This window comes from Aphanomyces astaci (genome assembly GCF_000520075.1).
Source record: "Aphanomyces astaci strain APO3 unplaced genomic scaffold supercont1.127, whole genome shotgun sequence".
Classification (NCBI taxonomy): domain Eukaryota; phylum Oomycota; class Saprolegniomycetes; order Saprolegniales; family Verrucalvaceae; genus Aphanomyces; species Aphanomyces astaci.
In genome coordinates this window covers 85,150-99,382 of record NW_009798390.1, presented here as the reverse complement: position 1 = coordinate 99,382, position 14,233 = coordinate 85,150, and the positions used below count along the sequence as shown (strand labels likewise).

Sequence of the window (14,233 nt, the reverse complement as noted above, 5' to 3'; positions counted from 1 at the left end):
TTCGGCAATTTTATTTATATTGCTATCGCTATGAAAACGTGGGCAAGTATTGCACACCCTCTCGAGTACTCGAGCCTACATATACTGTAACTGCATAGATCTATCTACAACCCCCACTTTTGTCGCAGGAGGTCGTAGTGTCGTTCGAGTCGCCTTGTGGTGTCCCCTATGGGAAGGCGATGTAGCTGACCCAATGCAGGACGAGTGAGCGTCGGAAGGACTGAGGGGGGAGGCGGGAGGTGAAAAATCGCGTGCAGTTCGGCTTTTTGCTTCAAGTGCACGAGCGCGAGGTTCCGTTGGTTGTGCGCTGACATGAGTTGCTCCAAGCTCGCCCCCGTTTTCTCTGGAACTTGCTCTGAAGGGGGGGCTGGGGTAGGTGGCTGCTGGGGGACTGCTTTTGGAACGTTGCTATCCGTCTTGGACGCAACACTGGACCAATCGAGCTTTTCAAAGCGGATGCGATATGGTTTCCGCTTTAAGTACGGGTGTGGGGTCGGCGTGTCGACGTCTCTACTACTGCTACTATCGTCATTGTTAGCGATAGCTTGATTGGACGCCAGGGGGTCGGGGATCTTGGAGGGGGAATTCGACATCAACATTTTCTTCTTCTCGGGGGAGACAGTCGTTGCAACAGTAGCGGCTGGTGTACGTTTGTCAGGTCTGGCTTTGGGTTCATGAGTTTGGGGGGACGGTAGTCCCTACGAAACGAACAGATGTATTGACGCACAACGGTTGTTTTTATTACAACAGATATGGTTACCGTACAGGACGAGATTGCCGCTCTTTCTTTCGGAAAGGAATGTCGCTGCTATATGCATCAATGGATGCAACTTGCTTTCGTTGTGTGTTGGGGGGAGGTATGGTCTCAATAGTAGTGATGGCGGCGACTTCTTCTTGGTAGTGAAACGACATTCTGACTTCGCCGCGCACGACGTCTCCTGGAACTGCTTTTTCCAGCGGGAACCATTGCGTGAGGTTGCGATGCTTGGCCAACGAGCTTTCCTGTGACAGCGTATATATTAGTCATATGATGTATTCCAAGGTATATCTTACAAGAAGGTCGGCGGGGAGGTGGACTTGCCCAAGGCATTTTGCCCCCATTTGACCGCCGTGCCGATAGAGTTTGACACTGCAATGCCACTCGGTCAAGTTGAGACGGTGCTGGCCAACTGCCAACACATTTTCCCCCGTCCACTCGAACCCGCCCCCGTTACACGGTATGTGACTCGTCCTACCTCCGAGATAACGTCATATGTCAGAAATAGACAAACGGGGGACCTACTGGATGGTCGTGTGGGGGGACGCCTTGTGGAAAGCGCAAACCTCGGCGCTCAGCGACTGCCACGTGGAAGCCACCACCAAACCGCGCACGGCCAAGAGTTCCAGAACAAGGCCATGTGGATTGGCCGATGGTGGTAGCGACTGGCTGGTGTGGTTGATGTTGGGTGTTCGAGGGGCTTCTATCGTGCTTGGTGTCGGCGGAATTATCTGCGAGCGTCGTTCAGTTGATTGCAAGTGGATTCGTGGGGAATGAGACAGCGAATCCTTTGGTTGCATGTAGCTCATGTGCAGTTCTTTTCGTGGCAGTTGCGCCGCAAGTAGTTTCCATCGACGCCACCATCGAAGAATGCGAGTGCACGCGGCACGTCGCTCGCATTCGCGGGGCTCCATGTACATTCGAAGCCACTTCTGCAAAACACGGGCCGCATGCTTTCGCAACTGCAAATTTCGCTCGATGGCCATAGCAGCTTGTTTACTCTGTCGGTATTGCTCCCGCTTGGCGTCGACTGCCTCTGCGCGAAGCATGCGGTCAAGGGTGATGGCCTTGTGATGGTCCGCATCGGTGGAGTTACCCGTGGACGTTTTCAACAAGGATGGTATGATGCATGACTCACACAGGAAGGGCGGAATGATGCTGGAGCCATGGAGCAACCTCTCGCGCTTGAACGCTGAATACGTTGGTGGGAGTGCCCAGCCCATCGCGAAGACTTGCGTTGGGTTTGAACCGTCACAATCTTTTGCGATTCAATCTGTCAATGGCATTATTACTCACTGGTTTAAAACGCGTTTCGAACAGGTGGTCACAGTTTTATTACTGTATTGTTGCTGCAGATCCATCTTACTGTTAGTACTGAGTTTTGTACCTCTCCTGTATGTGGCGATTGGTATCACACTAATTGAAGTCACACCCTAATTTGATGGTTTCCTGCAATCTGATTGGCTCGATTCTTCTGTACATTTGGTTGTGTCGATTCCATTCAATAAACACAACAATATCATGTTCTTTATCAATGTGAAGCGTATTGTGGAACCCCCTTTTGTATACGTATGTGAATATGCATTTTTAATTGTGGGTTATTGGTGGCGGTGACTTTCGGGGGATGATGATCCCTTCGATTTCCATGCGAATGCCTTGAATTGTCTCGACGCAATACTTGATGCGTTCCAAAATCATTGCAAAGTCGCGATCGACCACGACAGGTTCGTGTTACATGTGAGAGCCATTCTGTGGCGTCGACGTGGGCCCATTGTCACGTGTGGCAGGGGGTGCCCGAGGAGGACGTCGGCGGTCGCGATGCTGAGGCTGGCGTTGCTGCGGCGAAGTGGATAGTGTGGAGAGCTGGCGCTGCATGGAAGCCATGGACGCGGCAGTTGTCTTGTCCTTGACCCCCAAGCAAGTTGTCTTGGATTCCCGTAAGTTAGTGTGACCTCAAGTCAGGACGACATGTCGCTGCTAGCGACACAACGCTAGAACATTGATAGAAACACCATACGTCGGGTATTTCATTCGTTATTGGGTATAAGGGTATTTGGTTCTGGACACCACAATACATTTGGTAGAGATTTCTTCGAAGTACATACTGTACTGTATACAGTAGCTGTAAAAGAACCATAAATGACAATGTCTTCAACAAAAAAAACCGATCTTGGATGGCTACCCGTGTTGAACCTATGGGACGATCGTTCAGCGGACGAACTGTATTGCAAACAACAATCCGTTCTACTACGTAGTAGTAGAGGAAACAACAACATCACAATGGGGTCCAGTACTGCCTTATAAGTAACATTGCCTGATCACATTAACTGTAAACTGAGGGTTTTAGCACACACAGTAAGTCCACGGAGTTGATTCGCTTTGCAACAGTCCCATACTACACTTTTTTGCGTAATTATTGCGAGAATTTATTCAATATAATTTAGGTTTTTTGAAGGTGTCGGCGAGCCAATCAACGTCAAGGACGCACATTCTGTTTCGAAACGGCCACAGGACATGCGATAAATTCAAGTGTTCTTCATCTGGATGGCGGATGGCACGACGACGACGACGGCAGCGGCGGCACCGATGTCCAAGCTACAGACATCTTTATCTACGTCGTCCGACAATCTAGAAGCATTATCTCCGAACGCACCCTCGTTGACGTCCCGCGTCATCGCACGCTCGTCCGTGGGTACCGAGTTCTACCTGTACAAGCATCAAGTCCGTCCAGGTTCCCATTCCACCACCGTTTTCATGCTTGATTCCTTAGGTAGGCGGACACAAACCGCTTCTGCGCAGTGCCCCTGGTGAAGTCTGTAAACCAGCACTCCCCCTTGAACTCCAGTTTTACCAGGGACTAGCATCGACGTATCCCCAGCTCATTCCATTTGTCCCGACGTATCTTGGCACGATCGTCGTGGATCTGCATCCAAGCAGCAACGGCAGTGACAACGTAGCTGACCGCACCAACTCGGATTCGGTCGCATCGACGAAGTCGTCGTCCACATCCAATGCCACGCGACGACCGAGTCGGTCCATGGACCACCGCGGCGTCAGTTTGATCCTGTGGAACAAAGAGATTGTTCGAGACCAATCGTCCTTTCTCTGCGAATACCTCGTGTTGGGCGATCTCACCCAAGGCTACACGCGGCCGTGCGTCCTCGACATCAAGATGGGCACTCGACAGCACGGTAATGCTGCCACGTCCTTTCTGAAATGATGTCATAACGTTGTGCGATGATTGCACGCATCTGTAGGAGCAGACGCATCTCCCGCGAAAGCGAGAAGTCACTCGGTCAAATGTGCCAAGACCACGTCGGCGACGTTGGGGTTTCGGCTCTGTGGTATGCAGGTACGTTATGACGTGTAAAGGGTTGTGTATCATGTGGCTGTGCTTCGTAGATCTATCAACCTGCGGACGGGCGATATGTGTTGCGAGACAAGCATTGGGGTCGACTTTTGCAACCTGGAGACATTCCACCGGCTCTCCACTTTGTATGAAATCTCCTGATCGATGGTAGTGAGGACGATTCATAGTCCTATGGTGATGGATGGTGGTGGAGCGACGAGGCTGACGTTGTGCTTCATTGTAGTTTCTTTCGACGGGGGACGCGCTTCGAATAGATGCTGTGGAACAGTTGGCGTCGCGACTGCGGGAACTTCAAGCAGTGGTAGATGGAAGGAGTTCTTTACCTAGAGGAACCTCATTCCCATGGAGTAGATTGAACGCACCACCGGCATTCGATTCTGGGGAGCGTCGCTCTTGCTCGTGTACGAAGGGGACCTCGCCGTAACGTCGACGACCGTGCGGACGGATGTGCGATTGATCGACTTTGCCAACTGCCATCACGACCCCAGCCTTGTCACCCCAGATGACGGGCTCTTGCTCGGCCTAGACAACCTCATTGCCCACCTAGATCAGATCAACGCTGACGCCGCCTAATGCATGCTTGTCTGATCGAAATTTGAAATGTGTTGGCATAGAATTCCGGATAAATATCGCCCGGTTAAATAATGGGACGAATCACATACTTTAACCTATTCTTCAACACTGGTCTCGTTAAAATGAATCGGTTTGACCGCATTGACACATCCTTTAACGCAATCAAGGTGATTTTATTCCGACGTTTAATTCCGTATACAAATCACCAGTGATTGTAAACGATTTGCGTGTACGCCACCCCACTCATCATCGACAGACTGACATGCTCCGCCGCACGCTCGCCGTCCACCGCTGCATCGTGGCGCGGGCCTTCCACAGCACACCGCTCCTTGCCGCAGAACATATCGTCAAGGTTCCTTCGATGGGCGACTCCATCTCTGAAGGCACTGTTGTCGAGATCAAGAAGCAGATTGGGGAGCACATCCACGTCGACGAAGTTGTGATGGTGCTCGAAACCGACAAGGTCAGTGTCGATGTGATGAGCCCAGTGGCGGGAACCCTCGTGAAGACTCTGGCAACTTTGGATGAAGATGTCCAAGTGGGCAAGGACCTTTTTGTCGTCGACGGCGAAGTCTCTGCCACTGTGGTCTCTGCGACTCCAGTGTCCGCCGCTGCTGCTACGCCCGTTCCTGTCGCGGCGGTCGTCCCTGCCAAGTCCACTGCCGCTTCATCTTCGTCCCACCACCGCGTGCCCCGCATTGCATTCTTAGGCAAACGCTCCTTGTTGCATGCTGCTGCGACCCATGATCATTCCACTGCCGCTCCTGCGTCAACCCTCGTGGTGCCGCCGTCCTCCAGTGCGTCTGTCGTGTCCTTCTTCGACATCCCAGCTCGGTTTGCGCGAAAACCCATTTCCAAGGACGAAGTCGAAGCCATCAACAGCGGTCGGGCGTTTGCGTAATAGACATAACCCCTCAAATGTATACACATACCCATGTGGGTTGATCGAGGTTAAGAATTTCATCGTTCATCGCTTCTCACGTTGGCGCAGACTCGGCTTCGAGACACGCTTGCTCTGGTGCACCGCCGAAATGCCGTCACCATAGCCGGAGCACAGTCCCAACTGGGATGTCGCAGTCTCTCTACCAGGTACTTGTGATTCAAGCAGATTGATCACATGCACAAGACCAGTACCTCCCCGAACATTCTTTACGGCCTCAACCCGAATGCGATGGCGGCCATCATGCCGACAGTCGTCCGTGTGGGATTTTCGAAGGTACTTGCAACCAACATACTATTAATAGTAACAGAAAGATTGGTGATATACACTGGTATCTATTAAAATGCTTCATCCAATGGGATGGCTCTAAACATTTTATTTCTACCAATGCGTGATTTCTGTATTTGTCTATTAAACCCAACAAAAAATGCCAATTTCAATGGCTACTTTGGAGTGAGTGACGTTGCGTCGGCTAAGTGCGACGACGTAGTTGAAATACCATTACAACACCACGGAGTGGCCTTGTGACGCGCCGGAGGTGGCGCGCCGGTTCAGAATTCCGAGGCTTGTCCATATCCTTCCATTCGATCTCCGTTTGCAGAACATATTATATTAAATACCAAGGAAATCTCCATCTCTAGTCTGCGTGTATGAAATAGTTCTTCAGCTGATAGGACGACATAGATTGTCCACACTGACCTTGAACTTCAAGATGATGAACGACCGCATTTTGTACACATTCAACTTCAACTTCAACATCCCTAATACCCGACAGCAGGGATATAAATACCCATTGCCCGACAGCGACAACCGATATGCCCGTCAAAACGCACAAAAATCCAAAGTGACGAACGCATCATTGCCTTGCTTGTCTGATATATACTGTACTACGTACTAGATAGTATACACTACTTCGAGTTTATGGTGCTAACGTTAACCCACGAAACACTCAGCTGCTCTTGTAGTTCGAGTTTGACGTGCGTGGTACATACTAGTATCGTTGTACAGTTGAAGCAGCCACGTCAGCGATGGTGTAATGTGTGTGGCGTCCGCTTGGAATGTACAGTAGATTTTTTTCACCCCAGCCATACAGTATTCCACTTACAGCACAAACTGACAGAACATCCCCCGCAACATGATGACAGTGAGCCCTCAACTACGATAATGTAGAGCGAGCGTGGTGGCCACACATATGACACACTTTCCACCTCAGCCATGCACCCAGCTACATAGCACGACCAGTCATCAAGAAATAATCGGCTCGTCCCATCTGGAGATAAGTTACCTTATATCTATCTCATTCTATCGGAAATGATTACCACCATGTGGAATAACTGAACTGTTCTAAAGTAATTACATTCTCAAATTCAACCAATCATCGTTACATGCAGCGAATCACCGCAGTCATGGAGCCACTCCGCATCAACTGACGCCACAATGACAAAGCCTAGCGACACATGAGGGGCATGTTGCCTCGGATATTGCGGCGGACGCCGACTTTTTGAAGGAAGGAACGATCGGTCTGACGAGCATGCATGGATACAGTACCGTTCGAGCGGACTTGCGAAAATGGCAATGGGATAAGGGTGTTTACGTGACACGGATGTGTCACACAAGGTGTAAGAGAACCTTGCGTTGTCGTGAGCATGAAGGAAGGCCCAAGACATGTAAGTCAATAACAGTCGCAGGAACAACATAGTATTAGAGGGAATGCGGACAAGTTGTCATGTTAAATAAGACGGCGCGGCGCACGCTGGACAATCAGCTTGGACGTGTGTTTCGTGAGGCAGTCGGGCCAGTGTGGAATACTACTGCCATGGAGGGGTGTAGTGTTGCGGTTAAATAATGGGCGGTCTTGGGTGCTTCATAGAGTGCGGCTCGTGTGGTCCTGTGGATGGTCATCCTCTATCCAGGCTTGTTGCCACAAGTCGATGAGCTCGAGCTGTATGGCGTCTGGCTGGTCCTTGGTAGGTGTGGATGGGACGAATGGCAACACCGACGAAATGCTGGAAGAGCACAGCACATCTTCGATGGACGAGGATTCAACGATCGGAAGGCTCAGCGTCATGCAATCGTACGCCTGGAGCCATTGGCTGAGGTTCTTTTCGCGGGCTGTCGGGCCCGACGACAGACTTCTGTACCGCGGGGGTATCGTAAGTCGTTTCTTCGGACATACCGATCCCATCATGGCAGGATCTGTTTCAAGGGCGGCGAGGTCCATGCAGCTATACGAACGCTTCATCGCGGTGGCAGCGCTTCGTTTCATGGGCGAAATGGAAATGTAAGAATGAAGCAGAGGAAACAAATTATCGCAATAATAAAATAGACGACTATCATGTAATATATTCTCAACCTTGCACTGGATCTTTGTATGCAATAGAATATCAAGGGCGGTGTCCGCGATCAACTTGATTTTATTCCTTCGGTATACAAACATCAAGTCCATTGCGACCGGCGAATTAAATTTCACTTGAAGTTGCGTGGACTACGCCGCGTGTGATTGGGCCAGCGCCGGCGACGCATGTGACAGATCCAAGCGCACTTAACAGGGATCAAGAATATTCGAAATCACAGCGTTGAACTTCAATGCTGAGAACAACACGATAAGTTTTTTATGGCCCCTCTAGACAAGGAATTTCCCCCACCACCGCTGGGTTTTACTGCGTAAGCTTGTAGCCGACACACCAAAATATCCACTGGAGACTCCCCATCCTAAATATGTATCCGCTGTGGTGTAGGTTCTTTATTGGATGGAGTACAGATATATACAGCGAGCAAATATCCGACTGTCGGATGGGTAGGTATCGCACACGTGAGTTACAATCTGAGCACGATCAACTCGACGAAATCCGGATAAAAATATATTATATTGCTCGACATGTGCGATAACCATTGTACGTTGCGTGGTCCAACGTAAGCATTCGTCGCATGATAGATTAAGCTAGACGTGGTACTGTGTGGTGGATATAAGGTTGGCAGCCTCAAACGAATACATTTTTGGAGGGATCATGATATCCGGATAACAGCAACTTGAAGTTGGGCATTTTTGCAACACGCGGCACCATCCGGAAGCAACAACGTGACTCGGATAGACGACGGCGGCTACTTTTCATTCACCCCATGTTAACACTGACACATTGCAGCGGCTGACACTTTACGCCCCAGCTTCAAGTACAGGGCTTAGTTGCTGTCTAATGGTCAAACGAAAGGGCTAGCGGAGGGGGCGGCGGAGGGGGTTGGCCGTGCGCCCGACCCCCCGAGCCAGCGCTACTTGCCAGACCCTTTTGATGCAACGTGCGGATGTCCTTGAACAACGCTTCCACCGCCTTCAAACATAATCACAGGGTTCACAACGATTAGCCCACTCTCACGCTCGGTATAAACATCCACGTACGTCTGTAAACGTAATGCAGTCGTGTTCATGGGGGTCCACTTGCTGGATGACGAGGGCAATCTCGTCTTGGGTCTAGTAAATGTTATGCACTGGAGAAAACTTGTACACAGCGAGGTAATAAAACGATACAAAAGTACGGACCTTGTATGGCGTCAGGTTTAGCATCAAATCGATAAAATCGCGCTACGTTCATATCGTCATGATACCAATGTATGTATGTATAGTCAGTCACTACAACTGCACATATGTACTCGCTTGAGGATGCCCACTCGATCGACGTCCACGCCTTCGAACTGGCGGCAGAACTCTGCGAGAAGTTTGAGTCGCCCGTGCAGCTGGTAGTTGAGTAGAATCTATGTATATCCCTATCATGAGCGACATGCATGACATTTGAGAAAAGTGAAACCTTGCGAAACACTTGAAAGTCCAGGCCCATGTCGCGGGTGTGTTTCGAACGTGATTCAATCAACTGCAAGATGGTCGTGGTCTACGAGCTCAATTCGTTTCAAACACGTCCCGAACGCCCTGTCGCATACGTACGTCGTGCGTGTCGTACATGTACGTGACGATGCTCTGCCATTCGTCCCGTGTCAACGTCGTGGCCGACGTGAGCTTGGCGTGCACCAACTGCGTGATCGTCCCTATAAATATCCACCAGATATTCTTGTGAATTTCCTTCAAATTTTCAATTATTCTGCCACACAGTAAACCTCGCTGCGATAGTGATTGGCTAACAAATACTAATCCGAAGACAGGACATGGAAAATAGAAAGAATAATTTAGCCAATCAGCGTCAAGAAATTTCATAATATCCAATCAAATGTCGCGAGCCAGGGAGTAATGGCTTCACAAATATCACATACACAATTCAGTACAAAATATTGACCGATGGATTTGGACAAATATCCAAATTTTGGCTGTAAGCACAAAATTGATTGACCCCAACAGTAGCAGCATGTTTGTCTCGTACCTTCCGATTTACGGGGATGCAGTCCTCTTAGAAACGCCCGCAACAGCGCCACGACGGTATCTTCGAGCTTTTGTTTGAGACGCAAGTACCCTTCGTCCACTTCGTTGCGCACCAAGTGCAGAAACGTCGCGACGTCGCAGTCCAAAGTGCCATACCGCGCACATCCCTATCCATATTGATAGGTATATGTCCTACGAACTACTAGTAGTAGCCTACTACTACTAGGAGAAGACCTGATTCTACTATCAATAGTACGTACCTTCATAATGGCACTGGCGTATTCAACAATCAACGCGTGCAAGCCAAACCGCTGGTTCAGATACGTGTACATGTGCTGCTCCATGGTTTCTTTGGGGGTGTTGGCGTCAGCATTCATTTGGTCATACTTGCGTTTCGACGCATAGATGGCTTCGATGAGGTCCTTGAGTTGCTTTAAACTGAGGTTTTTCACCGCCGTGGACGACGGTCCCGATACAGAAGGGGGATTGGGGGTTGGGGGAAGTGGAAGGCTGTTTGAGATATTTCCCATTGGTTTGGCTCGACCCCCCGACGTTGCTGCCTTTGTTAACGACGAAGCCCCCCCTCGGAGGGTCGAATGGGGTGGCCGACACGACCCATCCTTGAGAGGACTACCACTCGGAGCCTGAGGGGTGGATGCTACTGCTGCTGCTTTGGCGGCGGCAAGGTCCTTCCGCACTTTTCGAATCTCCGCTTCGAGTCGCGCAGAGTTTCGCTGCTCGTTGGCGAGCGCTGCAGCCCCCCTCTGGACATCAGCCTCCAGGCCCTCCGCGACTTCGAGCAACTGCTTGATCTGGGTCGAGTCCATGGCTGGCTGCTGTTTTGTTTGGTTAGTAAACAATTTGCCAACGATGGACGTACCGTTGAAGGGGACGAAGAAGGGGGGTGGGGGGATGGTGCTGGTGGTGCGATGAGAAGCTGCCGGGTCAACGCAAACAACGCCGACACGATGTCTTGTTGCAGCAAACTCAACGTCTGGCACGCGAGGCCTAGCTCTGGTGCGCACTCGCCCGCTTTCTGCGTCGCGTAGCTCGAGCACGCGGCTACAATCTTAAACTTGGCTAGCAGCACCGCCGCGGTCGTGTGGAGGTCGGGGCAATGAACTTCTGGGGGGATTTCTATAGCCAGTAACATGACATAAGTACGTGCTAGGTCAAGGAAAAGTTCTCGATGAATGCAAGTTACGTTGAATATCGTGTTTGAGTGACATGCCCACCAAGGCCACTTGTTGTTCGAACATACGCGACACACGCTGGTCTTCTTCGGAACCGGGGGGCACAGCGATTCCGATGCCTTTGAGCACGTGGAGAATACTGGCTACGTTTTGAACATGGTCCTACGATGTATAAACATACACTAGTAGTTCGTAATACATATGAATATATTCGTGAATTTTTTATATATATTTATATGTATAGAAATTTAAGAAGTGAACATATTGTTGTTTGCATTCCCCATCTCCTACACAACATTCACAAACATATTTCGAATAAAAAATAATACGGCAAGTGCATTCAAATCTTTTCCCCCCTGTCGATTGGATTGACAGGGGCAAGAAGAACCAGTACTAAAATATGGTGTTTTTCGTACGGTGGGCAAGGGGGAATCCTCGGGAGTAGTGAATTGCAACGTGGGGGTCGTGCTTTGACGGCGTACGTCGGCAGACGAGGACAACGACGAAGCCAAAAGCGGCATGGCGTTCAAGATGCGAAGCTTGGGCAACGCCGCCAGAATCAACGGCTCTTCGGTACCCGGATCGGCCAATGTGATGCCGAGGCTTTTCAGGGACGGTAGTTGTTGGAGCACTGGCAGGACACGATGCAACGACCCGAGCAAGTTGCTCGACACGTCCAGGGCCACAAGTCGCGACAACTCGGCCAGTTCCACGGGCAATTCCGTGAGCTGGTTGTGGCTCACGTTCAAATGCCGGAGCTCGCGAAATTGCTTGAGCAACGGGAGCTCCACGTCCAACGACCGCAAGTTGGCGCCCTGGAGGTTGATCTCGTCCGTGTCCGGGTTTGTCAGGTACAAGTCACTGAGGATCTCCATCGGAAACCGAGTAGTCTTCAGAGAGGGGCTGCTGCAGTTTCGAAAATGAAACGGCTTTATTGTGCACTTGCTAGTGCTTGGTAACGGGACTAAAACTACTGGTTATAGTAACCAGCTCACTGCACCGGAGATTGTGCGTACTGTGGGTTATACGTCAGTTTTGAATGCAAATGCCTCCACTCTCGAGCCCAGAAGTCCTCTTTATCAGGTCTGAAAGAATTATTTTTTGTGGCTGGGGGCTAGCTTGGTTGGTGGTGACGCTGACATTAGTGTTGGATACCGTAATCGAGTTGGGCGCCTAAGCCCATTTCGGGAATCTATAGAGTGTACTATCCAGCTCTTCGCGGCTTACTTCTTAAAGTTAGTATAAATATAATGATGAAGTTGAATCTTGGACCAGCATTTCCTGATGGACACTGCTAGAAAGAAGTACAGTAAATACTGTCCATACAGTGCTAGAAGTAGAATAATTTCCTCATTAAAGCAGTTACACTGTTGTTTTGAGTTTCAATGAGGGAATTATCACATCCGGATACACCTTTTCGCCCGTAGCCCTGGGACTCCGTCCTACCCCCGGTGTACCGGTACAATAGAGCTGTGACCATGCGTCAACATCGCTGACATGTGTGTTGATGACTCATTAGTATCAGACCACAAGAGGCTGAGAAGCATCTGAGTAGATGGCATAGCAAACGAAGTTTTACACTCTTTGCCTCTAACAATACTAGTACAGTAGTACTGTACTAGTACTCGAGTACTACTAGGGGTACGTAGTTATAATCTACCCGGATCAATTGTACAGTTTAAACTTATCCATCATACTTGGCCCCCTCAATGGACACCAATAATGCAACCAGTGCCATCGTTCTCAACACTCCGATGCAGTTGAACTTCATCATTTTGGGACTCTGTTGTAGTATTTCGTATTGCAAACTCACGTGCCAAAACGCGCTGTTTATAGATTGTTCCGTCGTAGTAGTGTAGTCGAGTGCATCCCCAGTAAACGGTGCAAACGGTGGATCTTTGAGCCCCACTCCTTCCCGCTCAAGCGGTGATTTCGTCGGATATTAGAGTGGTTGGGGCCATAGCTCGAAGAAATTACTTTGCATTTATTACTCACGTTATTCTTGTGAGGCAAGCCCCCTTCCCACAGGGACTATCCCCACTCTGGCTGCGACTTGACGTGCTCGTTACAGTACGTACCAGTACAAGAAAGCAGCCAGGGGAAGGCCAGCAACATTAGTCTACAGTACCAATCCTAATACACGAACGCCTTTTTGTCGGAGACATTACAGTACACGAGGCTGGTTACGCTGTGAATTCCAGGCGTCGAAGGACTCCTGACGGAATAATTGATTGCAATACGTGTACAAAGTAACTGCTGGTGTGACGAAACGCTTAACCGTTACATTCGGGACGACTCAAACAGCTTCCACGACTAATTGAATACACGAACGCGATTTAGGTGGAGGCATTCCACGAGACTGGTATCACGCTATGAATTCCACCAGAGTGGCGTCGCATTCATCGTCTAATATCTGATCATTGGACGGAGACTCATTGGCGATAAGATATGAGAAAGGTAACGCTCAGCCGTTACATTCTCGACTAGTTGTAGCGCATGCACCCATCAATTTGGGCAGTTTCGAGTCAACTTGCCTTGTCACCTTGATCGCCATTAAATCATCAGCCCTCAGCTAACATTGCGCCAAGGCAGACAGTCGCATCCCTTGTAGTCGTCTGTGTGACATCCGCCACATCATGCCGTCCAAGAAACAAATCGGTCTGTGCATGACGCGGATGTCCACGCACTTTCAAGCGGTGCTGAGTTTGGCCAGCTTGTTCTTTGTGTGCGTGGACGTGATCGTGAACAACTGGGAACTCAACAACTACGTGGGCAACGCCGACTACTTCCTCGCGCCACTGTACAACATGCCGACCCCGGACAACCTCACGCAGCACTTTTCATTTCCCACGTACGCGAACGTGGCCACGTTGTCTGAAATCGGGCAGTTCATGCTGCGCTACACTGTGGACGCGTCGTACCTTCGGCGCCCCACAGACTACCTCCTCACCGCGGGGGCGCACAATATCGGCACCAGCGCCAACGACATCTGCGGCACCCTCGTCTAAACGTACCCGCTACCTGCAAACGCCACCCC

The 14,233-nt window shown here is 50.1% G+C and overlaps 6 protein-coding genes across 12 annotated transcripts; 3 read left to right on the top strand and 3 right to left on the bottom strand.

The window, feature by feature from the left end:
* Positions 1-1,980, bottom strand: H257_17933 (hypothetical protein; the record flags this gene model as incomplete). Its single annotated transcript, XM_009846902.1, has 4 exons — positions 1-698; positions 766-1,002; positions 1,054-1,231; positions 1,283-1,980. 4 exons carry the CDS (start codon positions 1,978-1,980, stop codon positions 105-107), a joined length of 1,707 nt encoding a protein of 568 aa, XP_009845204.1. The 3' UTR covers positions 1-104.
* A 1,196-nt stretch (positions 1,981-3,176) lies between these two features.
* On the top strand, positions 3,177-4,764 carry H257_17932 (hypothetical protein). 4 transcript variants are annotated; one of them, XM_009846900.1, is made up of 6 exons: positions 3,177-3,478; positions 3,528-3,948; positions 4,015-4,109; positions 4,160-4,252; positions 4,351-4,428; positions 4,479-4,764. In XM_009846900.1, the coding sequence occupies exons 1-6, from the start codon at positions 3,302-3,304 to the stop codon at positions 4,698-4,700; spliced, it is 1,086 nt and encodes a 361-aa protein (XP_009845202.1). In that variant the 5' UTR covers positions 3,177-3,301; the 3' UTR covers positions 4,701-4,764. The 4 variants fall into 4 exon arrangements, with proteins under 4 accessions (XP_009845202.1, XP_009845203.1, XP_009845201.1 ...); XM_009846901.1 differs by having other exon boundaries at positions 4,351-4,764; XM_009846899.1 differs by having other exon boundaries at positions 4,160-4,428.
* A 198-nt stretch (positions 4,765-4,962) lies between these two features.
* H257_17931 (hypothetical protein) lies at positions 4,963-5,658 on the top strand (the record flags this gene model as incomplete). The annotated part of the gene is made up of 1 exon (XM_009846897.1): positions 4,963-5,658. One exon carries the CDS (start codon positions 4,963-4,965, stop codon positions 5,599-5,601), a length of 639 nt encoding a protein of 212 aa, XP_009845199.1. The 3' UTR covers positions 5,602-5,658.
* Positions 5,659-7,312: 1,654 nt separating this feature from the next.
* Positions 7,313-7,916, bottom strand: H257_17930 (hypothetical protein). The gene has a single exon (XM_009846896.1). The coding sequence runs from the start codon at positions 7,904-7,906 to the stop codon at positions 7,505-7,507; it is 402 nt and encodes a 133-aa protein (XP_009845198.1). The 5' UTR covers positions 7,907-7,916; the 3' UTR covers positions 7,313-7,504.
* An 808-nt stretch (positions 7,917-8,724) lies between these two features.
* Positions 8,725-12,106, bottom strand: H257_17929 (hypothetical protein). 4 transcript variants are annotated; one of them, XM_009846895.1, is made up of 11 exons: positions 11,613-12,106; positions 11,208-11,358; positions 10,884-11,140; positions 10,264-10,839; positions 10,005-10,170; positions 9,575-9,675; positions 9,441-9,521; positions 9,286-9,387; positions 9,176-9,217; positions 9,035-9,123; positions 8,725-8,966 (listed from the first exon to the last, which is right to left on the bottom strand). In XM_009846895.1, exons 1-11 carry the CDS (start codon positions 12,069-12,071, stop codon positions 8,852-8,854), a joined length of 2,139 nt encoding a protein of 712 aa, XP_009845197.1. In that variant the 5' UTR covers positions 12,072-12,106; the 3' UTR covers positions 8,725-8,851. The 4 variants fall into 4 exon arrangements, with proteins under 4 accessions (XP_009845197.1, XP_009845196.1, XP_009845195.1 ...); XM_009846894.1 differs by having other exon boundaries at positions 9,035-9,106; XM_009846893.1 differs by having other exon boundaries at positions 9,035-9,106; positions 9,176-9,387.
* Positions 12,107-13,832: 1,726 nt separating this feature from the next.
* Positions 13,833-14,227, top strand: H257_17928 (hypothetical protein; the record flags this gene model as incomplete). Its single annotated transcript, XM_009846891.1, has 1 exon — positions 13,833-14,227. The coding sequence occupies one exon, from the start codon at positions 13,833-13,835 to the stop codon at positions 14,202-14,204; it is 372 nt and encodes a 123-aa protein (XP_009845193.1). The 3' UTR covers positions 14,205-14,227.
* Positions 14,228-14,233: the final 6 nt, after the last annotated feature.